We start from the raw sequence: 18102 nt of genomic DNA, 5'->3' as shown, positions 1-18102 counted from the left end.
ACACGTCGTCCTGGGTTACTTGTCTCGCTTGCTTGGCTGAAATCAACGTCTCATTTCCTTCTGTCTATTATTAAAAGGTCTCATTTGCTTGCTGCCCTTTGGATGCCCAAGTATGGATACCCTCACTTCCGCATCCCATTCTGCAGAAGAAAATGTCCAGTTCATTAGAAAGTTGGGGGGGCAGACAAACAAAAAGGGGCGTCTCAACTTTCAGACTTACTGCATAGCTTTAGCGACCGGATTCGTCGGCGCTTAATTCAAGTCAATCCAAATATCAGTTTCATACTGCTCAGCCTCTTTCGGCTTTCTTATCTCAATCAGTCCAACAGTACCGAATATCAAAACCTCTCCGCTCATTAGCCACCTTGATAATAATACATACATGAGAGAGAGAAGCTGTCGCATGCGTTTTAGTTCGGGAGAGCTGATTCGACGTGAAGCGCAGTAGCAGCAGGGGGGCCTTGGCTCAAATAAAATCCATACATTTCTAGCCATGAATGGATATCCATATAAAAAGGATATGGAAGAACCTGAAGTCGTATTGCGATCGGATACGTAACATCCAATCCCAATTCTGTGTTCGTGCAGTTTATCGTTTGTTATAGCAAATAGATGTCGTCTTGATAATGCCACGACATACCTATGTCTAGGTAGACACCGATCTTGACTGCAACTCTGTACCTCTAAACCTACACGTCAAGCTCGTCCGCGGGCTGTATTTCTGGAGCATCTCCATAAACCCCATGGGATTTCTTAACATCGATACATTAGACGGCCTAAATGTTGCCACTCGGCTTCCACAAACACATCACGGCACATGCCCGTTTTCTGTAAAACATGCTGATCATTTTCAACCGTCTCTCGCTCTGTTTTCCCTCAACAACTGGAAACACCAAACCAAGACTAAGGCCCCGGTGTATACGAGGACTAGCTCTACAAAGTTAAGCTCAGTCCACAATGGAATCATCGCAGTACGGTTGAACCATTGATCCCACGTAAGCTCGACGAGGGTAGCATCTAATCATCTGTACACCACAGCTTGTCACTCTTGCTCTCAGACACGTCAGTCATCAAAATAGACGGTAACAAATCGTTCATATGTAACTTATTTTGTCCCTCCTTCGACTCTTTCGGTAATAAAAAAACAACCCCAACCCTTCACCGACCATCAGCTTTCCCTCAACCGCATTGCGTCAGGATAACATTTCCATGCCCCGCTAAACATGCAGCCGGTGTACGATAATGCAAGCTTGTCTCTTAAAGTCTATATTGAGGCAAGCAATTGGAACGAACGAGTGTGGCACTTCGTCATATCAAGAAAATGGCATCATTCATCCAGCTGCTCATCTCGATATGTCACGTGATATCGCAATTGCACACGTTCTGCTCTGATCAGCGCGGCTAACAGCCTAAAGACACACTTTTCCATCATGAGAGACCTCCTCTGTGATATGATTGACTAGAAATTCCCGAACATGTCACTGTTAGTTTCCGCCCGCCCGTCTTTGTCTTGTTATACTTTGCTCTGTTGATGAAAATGCTACCTAGATAGTGGGTAGCAGAAAAGTTGGCCTGCTAAGTCTGAGGGTCCAAAAATAAATAATCAAATAAGTATAGCCTGAGTAACGTAAACTAACATACTAATTTCGTCTCTTATACTTATAGCCGCCAATTTTTTCTGAAACCCTGATGGCTGGCTGATTCAGGTTCTATATAGTACATTGTTCAAGTACTCTAGGTTAAGTTACGAAGTATTGGAATACCACTCGAGTTTGATAAAGTTCGTCTTGATGTCAAATATAAACAACCCACTATCATTAATTAGTCTTACGCATTGATATCGTAGCTCTTGGCTTAAAATATTCTCAAACAGTCCATCGCTGGGCTAGCCCTTTGGCTTTCGCATTCCATTGCGTAGCCCTCCGCCAACGCCTTTTCCCATCCCATGATTCCTTCGGGAAAAAAGAAGAAGAGATAACCCCGTAGTTATTGTGTCCATCCTGCCTTTGAACGCCAAGCTCGAGTGCCTCTGTATAGCCCTTTGTAGTCTCAAGAAATAATCCCATGCAACCGGAAATCAACATGTCAAAAAGTACCACTCAGTAATGAGTCTGCTACCCCAATGCGCCTGTCCATTATGATTCATCGTCTCCGGGTTGATGCCCTCCGCTTCTTCGCTTTGCTCGCCCTGGTCTTGCCACTCACGGGTTCCGCTACCGCCTCGACTTCTTCCTTGTCATCCGCTTCTACGGCAGCGGATGCCACTGCGTTATCGACATCCATACCCAGCCCTTTTAGTGCCTCATCATCAAGATCCGTCAGATCTTCGCTGAGCGTTCGGACAGCATCCCTGCCAGCCCACTGTTCTTCAAGAACCGAAGTCCCCTTGGGGTCGAGCACTTTGAGATACCAAAGTATCCCTCCATCCGTAAGCGGGTCTGAGGGATCTAACCCGAGGCTGCCATTGGACTGAGGTGGTGTAGGTGGCCCTGACTGCACAGTCTGAGGCTTTAACACATAACCATCTGTGCCAGGAGGCGTATCAGATGATTGCACAGTGTTAGGGAGGGACTCCTGCTTCTCTCCTGCTTCCGCCTTTGCGATTTCTGAAGTGTCCACATCAATATTAGTGCTCACGTCGATATTTCCGTCATCCGACGTGGTATCCATTGCATCTCCGCCCTCGGTCGAATCAGCCTTGACAGTGATTTGGAGTTCAGCATCTACCATGATGGTGTCATTCGCTTCATCGGAAGGATCCGTCAACTTGTCTTGGTTTGTAGCAGTCAGTGGACGACGAGATTCTACGCTCTTGTCGATAGTGTCCTCCAACTCCTTCTGTAAACCCTCGAATGGCTTCTGAGAGATCTCAGACTCAACTCGCAAAGCGGTCTCGAGGAACGGCTGTACTGCTTTTAATATCCGCCTCCCCAATTTCCGTCGTTCTCGAATATCAGAGAATGCGCTCTTGGCAGGCGACGCATCATTTGACTCGTGTTGAGTTGCGTCCGTAGATGATTTAAGTTGAGGTGTCGTAGCCACGCCATCGCTGATAACCTTGCATAAATCTACAGCAAACGACATTACTGTCACATAAAATCGGGTGTTTATGCGAGTTTGTAGCTTGTCTAGGCCGTCGCTGAAGAGGTCTTTGTCCAATCTGAACCAGTCAGTTTTTGCCACAAGCTGTAGTGAAGGCTGGACTTACGATATCGCCCTGTCGATGGCAGGGTCGAGTAGTTTTGCGACAGGAAAATAACACTCATCCACAAATTCTTGTTCGAGCTCACCGGCATCCACCTTGATCTGTTCTCGTTCAACAACTTGATTTGCGAGGTTCTTGAGCTGCTCTAGTTCTTTCACTAAGTCTTCGGCGAATTCGATACGTCGAGTCAATCTCGCCTTTCCGCTTGGGCCCATTGCCGCGAAGTCTCGTCGTGTTAACTCCATTGAGGAAAACGATTCCATCTGGAGCTGCAGACGCTTTAGGAGTGCAGCGCCACGGCGCTTCTGCCTTTTGAGGGTCCAGTAGCGACATGCCTCACTCAAGAAATCCTTACGCTTACGGAAAGGAAATCTTTGGATTGAAGCCTCCACGATCTCGAATACTACCTGGGGTATAACGGGCGCACCTGAAGGCATCTTCCACAAGTTCTTTGGGGGCTGCCCTTTCTTCTTGTCACCAGAAGCAGAATTCTTGTTTCCTGTGAGCTGCGATTCGTCTGATGGTTGTTCAGCGAGCGCATCGCGGTGCCGCGCGGCAATGTTGTTTGCAGTGACGGTGTTGTCGGCCCAGATGCGATTTCTCATGGTTCTCTTGTAGAACTTCTTGGCGGCTTTTGTGGCCTGGTGAATGTTATGCTCCTGTGCATAGTCGGGCGGACAATGCTTGTCGCAGAACGCCTTAAGAACCATGCCGCCGTCCAATACGGCGAGGGCACCCTGACTCGTCTTCATTTTAAGAAACAGCCGGGATCTCCGAGCACATGTAACATGGAACGCTTGGTAGCAGTTTTTGTTTCCACATTGGATGCAGGCGCCCATCCGTTGTCGACATATATAACATGTCAGTTTCCACCGGCTTTTAGGTACCTTTTCTACATCCATAACAGGTTCCATAAATGTATGGTTCCCTAAAGATACCTCAGGAATCCACATCGCGCAAAGGAGATGAGACCATTTGGAAGAATTCGTTTGCTTGAACGCTCCGTCAGTGTTGGGACAAAAAATACAAGTCTGTGCAAGTTAGCATAAAAGCCTATTCATATGATTTGAAGTCAACCTACTGGAACTCCTCGACCACAAAGCATGCATTTGCGGCATAGCCACTGGCCTTCTGGGATAAAAGGTACTCCATAGCATTCTTGGTGGACTGCGAGGTTACAACCATCACAGAACACGATTGCATTGGTGTTTTCGCAGTCTCCATCATCGCAAATGGCACATCTAGAGTCAGGCTCTTCGCCTCCCTGCGGTTCACCGTTGACTGCCGCAGCCGAGCTTGATCGGGGACGATGAGTTTGAGGCGGTTTAGGGTTAGGTTTTGGTATTCGCCTCTCTAACGCATGCCACTCTTTTTCGATTTTCGTCATGGTGATCTCGAAAATTTCTCGTGTTATCTCCTCGAGTTCATCTTCCTTACGACGAACATTCAATCGCTCAAGCCACATGTCGTCCTGCTCGTCCATGTCATACTCTACACGGCCAATTCGTCGATGGGAAACCGGCTCTTCAGATGCAGTGGCATCAGTCAAGTCTGCGTCATCTTCAGCGTGGAGGTCGGAGGATTTGATTAAAGCTTGATCTGGTCGCATATAATGGTCGCTTTCTTGATAACCGACATTGCTCATCGCCTTGTCAACATAACGAGCCTGACCAAAGGTTTTACTTTCGAACAGCTCAATACGATTCGTCTTACGGTATGAAGGTAACTTGAGGTCTAGTTTCTCTTTCGGGGTTTGGTTTTGAATAGGAAGGATCTTTGGTGTTTTTGGTGTTGTCATGAGATCCAAAGGTCGACTACTGTAGAAGCTGACAACGTCTCGAGTCGGTCGACGAGGGCGACGTAAGGGAGTTTCTGTGGGAGCATCGGCGGCATTCGAGTCTGAACGACCTTGGGGATTTGGAGTGTTCCCGGTTGATGCGGGGTTCGGTTGTCTCGAAGGGGTCCTGGTCTCGTCCAAGGGTGTTGTGAGCATTGGGATAGCCGACATGTCTGGCTGCTCTTGAGGGATTCCATCGACTTGCTCGGATCGAAGGACCAGGAAAGTGGCCTCAATATCTAAATTAGGATGGAAGTCTTCCCAACTGCGCTCTTCGCGAGGCTTGTAGTCTTCAGCTTGCTTTACCGCTGTCGCCATAGCCGCAGCTGAACCCCATTGCATTTCTTCCAGATCTTCGTTTCCAGCAGCTCGTGTGCGAGCCCCTCGTTCGCGCCGGGGCATGAGAGATGGTGAAGGGCCATTGATAGCTTCGCGCGCAGCGGCTCGTGATCGGGACGATGTTGAAGGGCCAGCGGTATTTGGTGTAGCCAAAATGTCAGACGTAACATATCGGCCACCTCCACCAGCCCCTCCAGCAATGAATCTGGAGCCTGCTGGAGCATACCGGCGTCGTTTTGGTGGAGGCTCAGTAGCAGAAGCTGCCGCAAGAGCAGCGGCCCTTGCGGCGCGAGCCGCATTGGTTGAACCTGGAGGGCGCCCTCTACGACGCCCAGTTACAGGTCTCCTAGGAGTCGGAGACGCCGGAGCCATCATGAAGGGGGTCAACGGAGATGTATATACGAGACTCGATGTGTTGTTGGCGGTAGATGAGGATGATTAATCGCGTCAGGGAGAAGGTGGCGCGCCGGCTCAGTTGGAGGCTTGGCAGGGTCACCGATCATTTGAAAGGAACCATACACGCAGAGAATGATTCTGTATTGAGTACGACGGGATCGATAGTCGAGATGAGGCCTGGCTGGTGGAATATTGATAGAAATCGCGACTTTCAGGAGATACGTGACGTCGAATCGGCTGGCGGCTTTGCTTCGGGGCAACGATCCTGAACGCGAAGCAGGCACGGGCCACTCGTAGAGCAGGGGCTTGGTGCGGTTTAGTCAGCAGGGAATAGCTTGGTAGACAAAAAACATATGACTGTTTGGGAATGTTCCAAGCGACACTCTGTCTGTGTTATAATTTCTATAGACTTTGGCCCTGTGACTTAATAATGTACCTACTCCTGCAGGCTGCAGCTCACAGTGTTAGTCTTGTTCAGGCTTAAGGTTTCCAGGTTGCATCTTAATACGTGGGGAAACAAGATCTACGTTAGTTGGACTTAATGACATTGTTGGATTGATTATCGTAGCTGACACGACTCATAGCTGTAACTATGTAGTAGGTAGCAGAATCCATTCAGCTCTAATAGCCCCAAAATGACGTATGATTTCCAGATTGAAATATGGTTGATCTTTTTTTCTAGTGATTGTCAAACTTTGTTTCAGTGTTTGATATAAGCATTTGGTGTTGAAACTGAAGAAACAAAACCTATGGCATTTGATGAATCTATAAATCTTGGCCATGCAGGAACATCTTTTCTCAGGCAAGGTCTAGTCAATGACGGATCTGGGGCCCGTTTCTAGGTCCCATGCCATGTCCACTCTGATTGAAACTTGGATATCCGTGTAAGCGAACTGGGTCAAAGGCTCCTTATAGATCTACGTTACCGCCTTTTCAACCCGACGTGTCGGTCTTTTTATAGAAAATGGCATTGTGAGATTAGGCATCCTAGGTATTCACCCATGTGAAGCGGACAAACTAACCCTGCATTTCCAATGCTGTACTATTAGCCACCGCAGACGACTAAACCGAAGCCGGATTGGAACTTCATAAACTACGTGACCGATACGTGCATGAGAGCTTTGCCGTATTCACGATGGCCTCAGATCTAGTGACCCTAGTACTATCCCTGACCACGGGACTATCCTTCTCGATCCACCCAAGCGGCCCCAGAACGGGCACGATCTCAGCGGATCCGTTTGCTGTCTACTTCGTAGCACTTACTCTGTACTCGTACATTAGTTTATTCCTGCCTACGAGCGGCCAGCGAATGTTAACATCTTTGGTTGTTAGTTGTGCATCAGTTTATAGTGTTATAACGTGTGTCCTTAGGTCCTTAGGTTCATGCTAGACGCCAGTGACGACTAAGTTCGATGCCGGTTGTAGATGTTGTTTTAATTCCCAACTACCTAGTAGTGAGTGGTCCGACAACCAGAGAATTGCGAGATGAACAGAAATCTGAAGCCTCTGCCAATTGACTTCACAAGGCACAGACAAGCCAACTGAAGACTTGATAAGTGAAGAGTTTTTTCAACTGAAGCAGACGAATATGACCACTTCCTAGGTAGTCAGTCTAACTTTCACCTAATGAAAGCCGACTACCGTGAATATCGTCATGCTTCACTCCTTGACGTTCTTCTCTCTGTCTTTCGATGGGCTACTTTTCGCATCAAACTTAAGCACCTGACAGGCCTCATCGCGACTGACCTCAATTCTGGGGTAAGAATTCAACTCTGAGACAGGACTCACCCAAGCCTCGCTTAATCATGGCTACAATATCACATCTTACTACAGTTGTCCGCGCCCTGGAATGACGACGCCTCTTAACTTCAAACAATTGGTCAAGTCCTAAACTTACACCACCTCCAAAACATTTGTTTCTTCACCAACCCGCTTCTCCAAACGCCAAGTACCGTCTACATCCATCCCACCATCTTAAGCCTCTAAGCTATGCCAGGAACCATGTCAGCCAAATGCAGCGCTTCGCGCGTTGATTCACGCTCAATTTAGTTACAACCTGCCCCAAGATTGGCCTTCATTTCTGTGGCGTCGGGTTAAAACAGGGTCATGCGAAACTTGTGGTTGCTGACTTGGTCACGTCAGCCAATAGGCCGCTCCAATCTCTTGGGCTTCTTCCGCGACGGCATCACCGGAACATGAAAGGGTCATTTTCCTTCAGGGGGTTCAATAAGCCCGATGGCTGACCTCTGAAAACATCCGGGGGGGTATTTACGTGCGATCATAGAGTGTCAATACTACGTAGCAATACATGGTGTTAAGTGGACATTCGAAACAGTAACGGACATGTTGGCAATCAGAGGCAACACGCAAATGAACTAAACACATCAATGATTTTCGTGTATTAAAACAATCCCCAATGCTTCACTATAGCAACCACAGATCGTATGACTTTCAGACCACGGGTCAAGTCTTTTTTTCTCTTCCGACCATGCCATATAAAACCAAGAATGCAAACGAACAAATGCCCGTGTCCTATCAACGCCTTGTCCAGACTCCAATGTGCAAACTAAAAACAAATATAGATTCTTCTTCCGCCTAGGCAGGGAAGAGAGTGACAGGCATTCCCGAAAACGAAACCCTTTCCGTCTATAGAGGCTCTCGAAAAAAACTGAAATCTCTAGAACAAGGGGGTAAGAAACATTTACGTTGCTTCCGAATGCTTAAACAATGCAGATATGCCTTCTGCTCAGAACGCCGCCTCGCTATGCTCCGTGATATCATTGCAAATGCCAGTAAAACGTAAAACACAAATGTGATCAAGCTTGGGTGTTCAGAGCCAAGCAAGACAGAGAATCGAATCATACCGAGGAGTCCAGCAAACTCCACGGCAGAGAGGGTATATGGGTATCATTTGAGGACCGCTTTCCTTGACGCGCAGTTCTGCTGGTGTCTCATCTTCCACTTAGCCCAAAGTTCGGCCACTATGGATGGGCTGAGTTTGAGAAGTATGTATGGGAGCATGCGCTGTGTGCATGACTGCACCGGATGGGATGTTGGGCGGAGAATAATCTGATGAGCGGTCGGGGGTCCAGCTCTCTTCACTCAGAACCGAAAGGTAGCCATTGCCGACACTGCTTCGCAAAGCTTCGATTTTTTGACGGTAAATTTCACCACCAGCATCCCAGTCCTGAGGCTCTGTCCAATTAGAAGTATCATCACTTGGAGAGTAGATGGCAGGGATATTTGCGAAGACATTGGTGTCAATTCGCGGTACCTCAGGAGAAGTGATGGCGTGTGAATTCGGTGACAGAACAGCTGCAGGTAAAGGTTGGGCTTCAGGTTGTTGGAAAATTCGGTAGTTTCCATCATTGACAAGCGCAGCGTTGGGTGGCCTCACGACCTGGACGTCAACGGGAGTAGGGAAAGGAGGAGCCTCAGGAGTAGCCAAATCAACAATTCGTCTCTTTGGTGTCTTTCGGCGGCGCGTCGAGCTTGTGTTGATTTCGCTCATAACGGCCTTAGGGGTGGGACGCTCCTTCCGGAGAACAGTTGATTCCGTGGGAATGTTGTAAACAACGGTCGGCTTGCTCACATCAACTGTAGGCACCTCGGGAGCCTGTGACTTAACAACAGGGATGGATTCAGGCAGAGGTGGTCGGTCTACTAGAGAACGTCTTTCGACATAGCTAGGGCCGCTGCCATCGATAATCACATCCTCCGTGTAGCCAGGGGCTTTGCGGAAGAGGTTGAAGATTGTGATTCGGTAGTCCTTATGAGTACGAGTGAAAGGATTTCCCTCTACCCAGATCTCGTGTATATCAGGAATGCCAGTCAATCTTGCAAGCTCCATTGGGTCAACCAAGCGGTTGTCTCTCAAATCAAGTCGCTCTAGAGGGACCAGTTTCTCCACGCCAGCAAGACTTTGAAGTCTGTTGGCCCGGAGATTCAAAGCAGTGATAGCAGGGAGAGGATTGCGTGTCAAAGATTGAAGCGAGTCGATCATGCAGTGAGACAAGTTCAGAGCTCGGAGGGCAGTCAAAGTAGCAAGGCTGTCAGGGACCTGGCTGAAGAGGTTGGAGGAAATGTCGAGAGAATAAAGCGTGTTGGAAAGAGGTGCAAGACTGTTGCGTGGAATGGATGTCATTGAGTTATCAGCCAAGCTTAAATGTCTCAGAAAGCGCCACTTGGAGGCGGGGAGAACTCCCATTGCAAGTAAATTACCAGAGCTGCCACGAGAGTGATGATGACCAGTCCAAGAATCGGACAGACTGGACTGAGAGCTTCCAGATCCAGATCGCCGCATGCGGTGATGGTTTCCCCGGATAGGATGTGACTGGGTTCTGGAGCTTGTTGGACGCGGAGGTGAACTGCTCCTGGGGCGGGAGGGCTTGTGTGAGTTTTGTGGCTCGTCATTGTGCTCGTCTTCTTTGCTTAGAGACTGCCTTCGGCTGCTCTCTTCAACAGCATGTTCACTTGGAGTCATTGAACCAACCCTCATATCGATATGAGGGCCCGGGGAGCTCGGGGCAGACACTGCACGGTTGAGCTCAGGGTGAGCAACATTGCGACGAGGGCTGCCGCTACCTGCCCAAACAGACGTGGGGGAAGATTGGGATTTGGATACCCGTCTGCGACGTTTGTCCATATCATCCAGCACAATGTCAATCAGGATGTCTGCAGGGTCTTCGATACCGGCACGTCTGAGCGTTAACGAGCGCAGCTGATCGGCAAGACGGTCCCAACCAAAGAACTGTCGGAAGTCAATACTGCTGACTTCGAGAGCCTGCAAGTTCTTGAAAACATAGAGGGGAACGGCCGAATCGAAGGGAAACTCCTCATATCCGCGAATCAAACGAGCGCGCCAATCAGGTGCCAATTTCAAGCAAGGGATTTTGGTGAAAGCGGAATAGAGGTACTTCATGTCGGCTTCAAGAGCAGCCTTTTGACGCTCTGTTCTAGCGGCGGAGATGCTAGCACCGATACCAAAGCTCGACCACAGTGCAGACATGCCCGACATGACACTTCGCATGCTTGAGACAGAGTGTATCGAGTCGATATCTGAGCCTTTGCTCCTGGATCGTTGGGTGTTGCTGAGGAACGAAACATAGTTGGCTGATGATGAACTGTCATGTAGGTTCTCGAGGCGGACCTTCATAGGACCAACGTTGATACTGAGTTCTTCGAAACGAGAGAGAAGGTAGAACAGGTGATGGGGTGTAAGTGCCAGCTTTGCAGATTTGACATTATGCGATGTGAAACTGAGGGATCCGAGCGACAAGGCGGCTGCGAGCGAACTGGATGTAGAGGCTGAGGTAGAGGGTCGTTCGGGTAGCGAAGTCGAGGTTTGAGATAGCAACACCGCTGAGCCGGTACTTTGAGATGGCTTATGTCGAACCTGGCGGCGCAATTGGAGAGCATTGGCTAAAGCCTTTTCGTGCGTTCGTACGAAACCGGCAAGTTGCTGAGAACAGAAATGTCAGTTGCCTTGATTAGTGCACGGGAACAAGATATGGCATACCTTTATGAACAGTTCTCCGTCTTCTGAATCCATGATTTATCGGCTTCTGCACATAGAAGTGGGATCGTCCCGGGAAAGGTATAAATGTATGGTTCGAGATTTGAGGATATATAAACAACGTTTTCGAGGGCGGAGTTGCCTACGATATTAAGGATCGAGGGACTGTAGTGTCGACCTATTTCACAGCCAAGTCAGTGGCATGTCACACTTGAAAACTCAACAAGTACAAATTGCAAAGCGGTTGAAATTTGAGTGACTAGCACAGTCTCTTTGATTCCAGGCTTTTTGGCACGCAAGAGATAAATGCTAGCGAGGAGCAAAATGCACGAGTGTATTGAGTGCGTGCAACCAAATGCAATGGCTTTCTGTTGCTGTGGCACATCCGTGCTCTTTCTTCACTTGTCGTTGATAGTTTGTTCAGGTATAAATGCATGATGGATCGCGATCGTATACCCGTGGTCACACGCATTTGGGGAGATGGCTGATAGCAGCAGTCACGCAAGAGAGACAGAAAGCAGCCATAAGAAGAATCACAATCAACTTGGCTGTACCTTCAAACACAAAATCTTTCTGTCGCCGGGTTGCAGCAGAGCACTGGAAAAAAGTGCACAAGGACGCAAGGTTGCAGAAGGGAAAGGGCGACAGGGTGGACGAGTATAACGAACGGACTTAAGTTTGTAGGTTGGTTGGTAGCCGAAAGAGTTGTGAAGCAGAGCAGGCAGCCGAGGAAAAGCCACTCGCTTTCACCACAGTCACCTTCCCCTTTACCATGAAAGAACAACAGCGATAATGGACAGGTTCGCAGAAAGCCCGGGCAATGTCAAAAGGCAAGTGCTAATTCAACGGGAATGCGACGAGAGGAGAAAGAATAGGAAATTGCAGAGAAACATCGTGAACTGACCTGTGATGGTGTAGAGGGGAAACAGCCGCAAGCACAGCAGCAGCTCTCGCAGTCAAATCCGTCCGACCAAATCCAAAAAGTAACCGATTATGAAGACTCGAAAATTCCGATTGTGAGCCCAAAAAAAAATCCTTTGTAGCTTCGAGGAACCGTCGAGATGATCGAGGTTGAAGGACGAGAACGACGACGACGACGTCGGAGAGGATTGTAGGAGGAGGACAAGAGCGGACGCAAACGTAGAGAAAGGGTCCCAAATTGGGGCCTAGGTAGACTAAGTACCTCCTTGTAAGTCTAAAAGTGGGTGCCGTGCATGGAAGAGCAAGAGACCCGTTCAGATGGACGATAACTAACTTTCCTAGCCAGGGGGGTGTTGGTTTAACTTGACGCCCGGCTGGGACAGGATCAGATGGGAGAAATGGGAATCTTTTCTTCGCCCACTGATTTACGCTGCTAATTCGACGGGGCCGGGGTTTCCTCAATTCCCATCGCAGCGGGCTCATCATTCTCTGTAGCGGAGCGGACAGGACAGGACGGACAGCCAGCGGGCACGCGCAGGCCTCTCACTGGAACCTCTCACACCTCACCTCGCACACTTTCCTGGCCTCGAGGACACCCTCTCGACTTTTTTCTGTCCACTAAACACCACACCCCGGCAGGCTGGCTGGTTCATCAGCAGTCGCACGGGCGGCTGATTGGACCTGGGGTGGTCTCCTTTGGGGGCACGCACCCGTCGTGCAAAGTACCAGTGACCAGCATGGTGGAGTTACTCATGAGATGCTCCGCTCTCTCTCTCGTTGATGTGTGGACCCCTTGGATCTTGAAGTCTACCTCTTGCAAACAATCCCGGTCCAGCCAGGGTATTCAGAAGAATCATCTTCTGAACTGTTCTCTACATACAGAGCTTGGCACTTCAGTCTCTTGCAGCAGAGACGTATTCGTCGCAAATTGAGTCGTGTCGCTCTCTCGCTTGATGTCATTGTACGCCCACTGTCGTCTGTTGGAGCCCGACATCATTCACTTTTGTGCTCCTGTTCCAGTCGCAATCTATGATACAAGCACTATTCGAAATGCTGATAATAACTATAGTTACAATTAACAACGATAACGACATCGACCACATAATGGCCCTGGCTCTTCAACCCTGCGCCTACTTAGCTTTGCTCGCATCAACCTTCATCTACCAGCCAGCCCATCCGTCAATGCTTCTCGCTCAACCAATCCGTCCCCTGTACCACCACATTTCAACTCTGCCGTTTTGACTCATGGATTTTCCGTCATATCTCACTTCAACTCCGCATTTCTGCCTCTCTCTGTGTTTTTCATCTTGTCCTTCAAGTCGGTAAGAGCAGAGTCCAATATATGTTGACATGGCCCACATGAAATATGTCATCGAACGAGTTCATTGACATTCGAGTATTTGATGGTTTTCAAGACAATTCGTTGAGTATTGCCATTCATTCTCGTGACTGGGCTTGCTGGGCAATTGTGTCTTGAAAGGCTGGCTAAGACAGCGCCACAGTTCCTCTAAACTGACACAACAAACTATCTTTTTCTCTCTTTTTGGGAAAGTCTAAAGTGGTTGAAGAACACTCTTAAAGGTTTATCATTTGCAGTGAACTCGCCGCAAACTCATCATATCAGTTTGAGAAGAACAACCAAGTCGCACTACCAAGACTTCGCAGGTCTTGAGTGGGGTCGTAGCATCCATTGATGCTTGCTCGACTCGCTATGGTGGGGGTCGTCTTGGCGTTGAACCGGGGTTAAAAGAAGGCATGGTCCAGAGGGTACTAGGGGGACGGAAACTCGGACGAGTAACAGACGAGAATTCGAGTGCTGCGCTCAAGATTGGTGATAACCGTCCCGCTGAAATCACCATTTTAGAGATAGATGCAAGCCGCTTATTTCCTCTAGGGGTTCTAAGAACGCTGTAGCGTCGGGAATTCAGTCCTCGACGGGTTCTTAATGCTGGACCTTCATTTCCTGTTACCCGCCAGGAACAGTCCAGGCTCAACGATTTGCGACGTAAACAAACATAACAGCGACGATAATACCACGATAGACGGGGATGCTGGCCAGTACGATCGAACTGAAGATCCAGTGCGTGCGCGCGCCTCAGCCATCGTCAAAGCTCAATGTTCCAGGTCACTGATCAATGTCTCACAGACCAAGATCGTGAGCACTGACAACAGCATATTATCAACACAGTCATGCCCTGCTGTTGTTGTTATTGTTTACTTGCTTCCCGAAACTGCTGTTCCCAAGCACTGGTAAAGTTCTTACTGGCACCGTGAATTATCCCGGCTTATTAGGAGAAAAGAATTGACAAATGACACAAAGATTAGATTATGCATAAAAACGCTATTATGTACAATGAAATCCCTTCCCAAGTTGTCCGCTTCGCGACATGGTTACTCAACAATTGCTAGCTGAAATTGCGTGCCGGTGGACTGCCAGCAGACCAGAGTCAATGTTTTAAAAAAGGATATGCAGCCCTTGAGTGCCTTGGATCTCTTCTTGGCTCTCATCGACAGTCAATGACGGCGTCGATGTGATGCAAGACATCGTACATATATCACATCAGGAAATTTTTATCTCGGTCAGGGAGTCGCACAAACTTCCTCGTCTGCACAGCGATGCTCAAGCGATGTTCTTTCACCAAACGCCGGCATTGTTTAAATTATTATGCGATGTTGCCGACAGTGATGATTTACAATACGCAGTAGTTAACCGCTGCAAATGCACGTCGGAGTTCATAGTTAATGACTAGCAAACCGTTACACGCTGTCAACTTCAAACACCGAAATGTCCACTTTGGTCAACCAAACCACCCACACCAACTACCAAGTCTACCGCGCTCTCGATCAGCCATCCCATCCATCTGCTACATCATTTCTTGATTCAGGAGTAGCAGCAACACCATCACACGCGATTTCACAGCACCGAACCCACCTGTAACCCAACGCGTCACGGTCCAGGTGTCTGCCATGACTATCTTTCGCAAATCTAAGACATGGCCATCACGCAGTACAACTATTCGCTACCACGAGACCAACCACTACGTGCCGTTTGGTCCCTTCTATATCTTATGCTTACACCACGCGCAATCCCGTCATGAGGCTAGAGCATGTGGAAAGGACCCTTTCTCTACATCCTTAACCTCTCCTTTCTCGCTAAATGCCCCTTGTGCTTCTCTTGGTTTTTTCTCTCTTTTTTTCTTTATTCTTTCGCTATGGATCTGTCAAGACCACGATTCATCATATCCATGTACATCTCTGCTGCGCCTTTACCCTTTGTCAACGCCGCTCCAAGCGGAGCCTCTGATGTCTCTTGGCGTTATGGCAGCAGTTATGTCATATCTCCACTAAACTGGAACAAGTGCAGTCTATTATTGGAGGAGTTGGATGTCATCTTGCTTCGAGGACCCTTGTCCCAGTTCCACTCCTGGTGTTAGGTAGTGAGTACTTTGAGCCCGCATCTATCTTGATATCCCTGTCGCTTAGTGGATGCTTATCCCGCCGAACATTTCAGAATGCTCAGACTCACGATGATCTTCAAACATTCTCAGCACTTGCCAAGACAAGACCAAAGCAACTATACCATTTGTCTTCTTTTACCATACGATAAGGGAAGATCGATATTGGACTGTTTATATGGGCTTTGTTTCCTATCGTATTGGGTTGTAAGAAACCTATCATATTGACTCACCAATACCAGCCGATCGCGTTCTTTGGTAGTATATGTTTGCCCACACTCCGAAACGAGCTACCTGTTACTACTTCTTGGACAGACGCGGCACCCTACGATGTCAGAAAGTGGTACAACTTTCATCAGTGCATGGTGTTGCTACGCGAAGAGCGCAAGCTAAGACCTTGTGGGACGTGGAGGCGACATGGCTGTTCGCTAACCACAAAAACGTTGTGCCGCTTACCACAGTTGTAACGCCCTTTATCGGGAACCCGGTAGTTATTGATTCCAGCGACTTTTTTTTTTTTTTTTTTTAACACATAAAGGGCCGAGACGAGTCTATCAACATCTCGGGGTTCCAGCAAGATACCTTTAGGATTCTGTTCAATCTCGATACTTTGCATTCTCACGATGTGTTCTGTATGCAGGACCTCCCTCCATGAGAGGTCTAGACCGTCGTTGAGCGTCAACATCAGCCTTCCTGCCAAATCTGGCAGTGTGTCTTAGGACATAGGCTGTTTGACTTATAGCCCGCTGCACGACAATATTATTACTGCAGTCATGGTCACAGACGCGGCTCGAACAAGATGCAGCCGTCAAAATGCGGCGCAAGAATCGTGTTTGTCTTCTTTCCTTTAATAAAGAAAATCAAGATATCCAAGGGTCTATTTATACGTCAGCTTTGAAAGCTCTATGAAATTGTTTCCAGTTGTAGTCAGAAGAATAACATTCTGCAATGGCACAGTAAGGGTCCAAGGCCAAGAGGCCCCAGTTTCTGTTATCGTGCACTGGCCATCATCTGGCGTTTCACGTCCGTTTGGTGGTCCGAGTCATGCTGTCCCAACAAGATTGTTTTTTCCGATGATGGATGTTTTATTAAAGAACCGTGTTCCAGCCTCAATCTGGGGAAATAAATTAGCCCCGTGAGTCTGCCACAAATTCCTTGCATCGGATATCATACCACAGGCAATGTCGACACTTCTCCCAGAAAATACAAAATGAATTAACGGTTTACCTCATGCCGTTTCACAGGCACGTATACAGAGTGTACAGAGTATACAAGACCTTACGAATGTAGTCATGTTACAGGGCCGAATAATTCATCTCACGACTCAGTTATCAAAGGAGATCAGCGGATGAAACACGTCTGCTGTTAGAGCATGTTCATCACCTGCCTCAAATGTCGCGATATTCATATATACGCTACGCTGCCTCTATCTAGATGCTAGTGGGCAGAGGATCTGGGGTGTGTGGTAGATATCCTCGACCCAGCGAATAGCAAACGGTTGCGTCCCTCCCATGTGCCTCATCAATTAGATGGCGCTCCTTTGCCGTATAATTGGATCGGCGAGTTTGCAACCTCGACTTCTTTCGACTCTTTGCGCTACGGGCGGATATTCTAGAAATCAAGACATACAAGCCAGCCAATAGTGAGGGAGATGCTACCATGCCCAGATTGAAACATAGAGCACATGACGCACGATCTCGCATTCCTTTCGTTTGATTTGAGGCTGCGGGAACAGGAGCTCGGCCGACGACCGTGCTGGAACGGTCGATATTTCTTTCTGTTTCGCCCATGATCTTCTCACCGCTGCTTGAGCCTAACCCCTCACGGTTCCTAGCTTGACAACTTCTAAAATCGAGATACAGAAGTGACATAAAGAACGCTTTAGAACAATATCCGTTGATCATTTGTGATAATCTAAAACAGTGCCTTTAAGTATAAAAATGGAAAGTTGAGTAGACTTGGAGAAAACTATACCAGCAAATATGCCATCAGTATGAGTTCTATCATGCTGGAGATTGGTTGGTGTTGTGCTTAGTACATCATGGATCAACCGACAATGCCGTCTGAAATAAAAAGCCTGCGGCACAGGCCATTCGACGTCAAGAACCTAGTTAACCCCTCCTTCTATGGGAATGTTGCATATGAATGCCCCTCGATCTAGTGGAGAATTATCTAATCTCTTCTGGCAACATACCACATCCGCATCTCAATGGGAGGGTTGCAATATCAATGACGAAAGGGTCACCATTTTGCAGAAGAAGGGGTGCGCAATTATTTGAGGAAATCCAGCAATGAGTTACTGCGGTACAAAAGCCAAGCAGCCAAGCAGTGGATAAGTGGTTGGCTGATGACCACAGGTGCACTCAGGTTCTCGTTTAATATCGAGCCACCCCGCCGGCGCGGCTACCTGCGCACATATCATGACGGAAGGTTG

General features: G+C 48.2%; 3 protein-coding genes across 3 annotated transcripts; all 3 read right to left on the bottom strand.

Annotated features, from left to right (window-relative positions):
• Positions 1 to 1767: 1767 nt before the first annotated feature.
• EDB82DRAFT_448124 (uncharacterized protein) lies at positions 1768 to 6023 on the bottom strand. Its single transcript, XM_025727242.2, has 3 exons — positions 4287 to 6023; positions 3209 to 4236; positions 1768 to 3160 (listed from the first exon to the last, which is right to left on the bottom strand). The coding sequence occupies exons 1-3, from the start codon at positions 5754 to 5756 to the stop codon at positions 2143 to 2145; spliced, it is 3516 nt and encodes a 1171-aa protein (XP_025581728.2). The 5' UTR covers positions 5757 to 6023; the 3' UTR covers positions 1768 to 2142.
• Positions 6024 to 8739: 2716 nt separating this feature from the next.
• EDB82DRAFT_432488 (uncharacterized protein) lies at positions 8740 to 11328 on the bottom strand (the record flags this gene model as incomplete). Its single annotated transcript, XM_025727241.1, has 2 exons — positions 8740 to 11238; positions 11296 to 11328. 2 exons carry the CDS (start codon positions 11326 to 11328, stop codon positions 8740 to 8742), a joined length of 2532 nt encoding a protein of 843 aa, XP_025581727.1.
• Positions 11329 to 16953: 5625 nt separating this feature from the next.
• On the bottom strand, positions 16954 to 17704 carry EDB82DRAFT_233864 (uncharacterized protein). The gene has a single exon (XM_065607274.1). The coding sequence runs from the start codon at positions 17570 to 17572 to the stop codon at positions 17099 to 17101; it is 474 nt and encodes a 157-aa protein (XP_065463925.1). The 5' UTR covers positions 17573 to 17704; the 3' UTR covers positions 16954 to 17098.
• Between the last annotated feature and the right edge of the window lie 398 nt (positions 17705 to 18102).

The sequence above is a fragment of the Fusarium venenatum genome (assembly GCF_020744135.1).
Source record: "Fusarium venenatum strain MPI-CAGE-CH-0201 chromosome Unknown EDB82scaffold_3, whole genome shotgun sequence".
Classification (NCBI taxonomy): domain Eukaryota; kingdom Fungi; phylum Ascomycota; class Sordariomycetes; order Hypocreales; family Nectriaceae; genus Fusarium; species Fusarium venenatum.
This window is presented reverse-complemented; position numbering and strand designations above follow the sequence as displayed.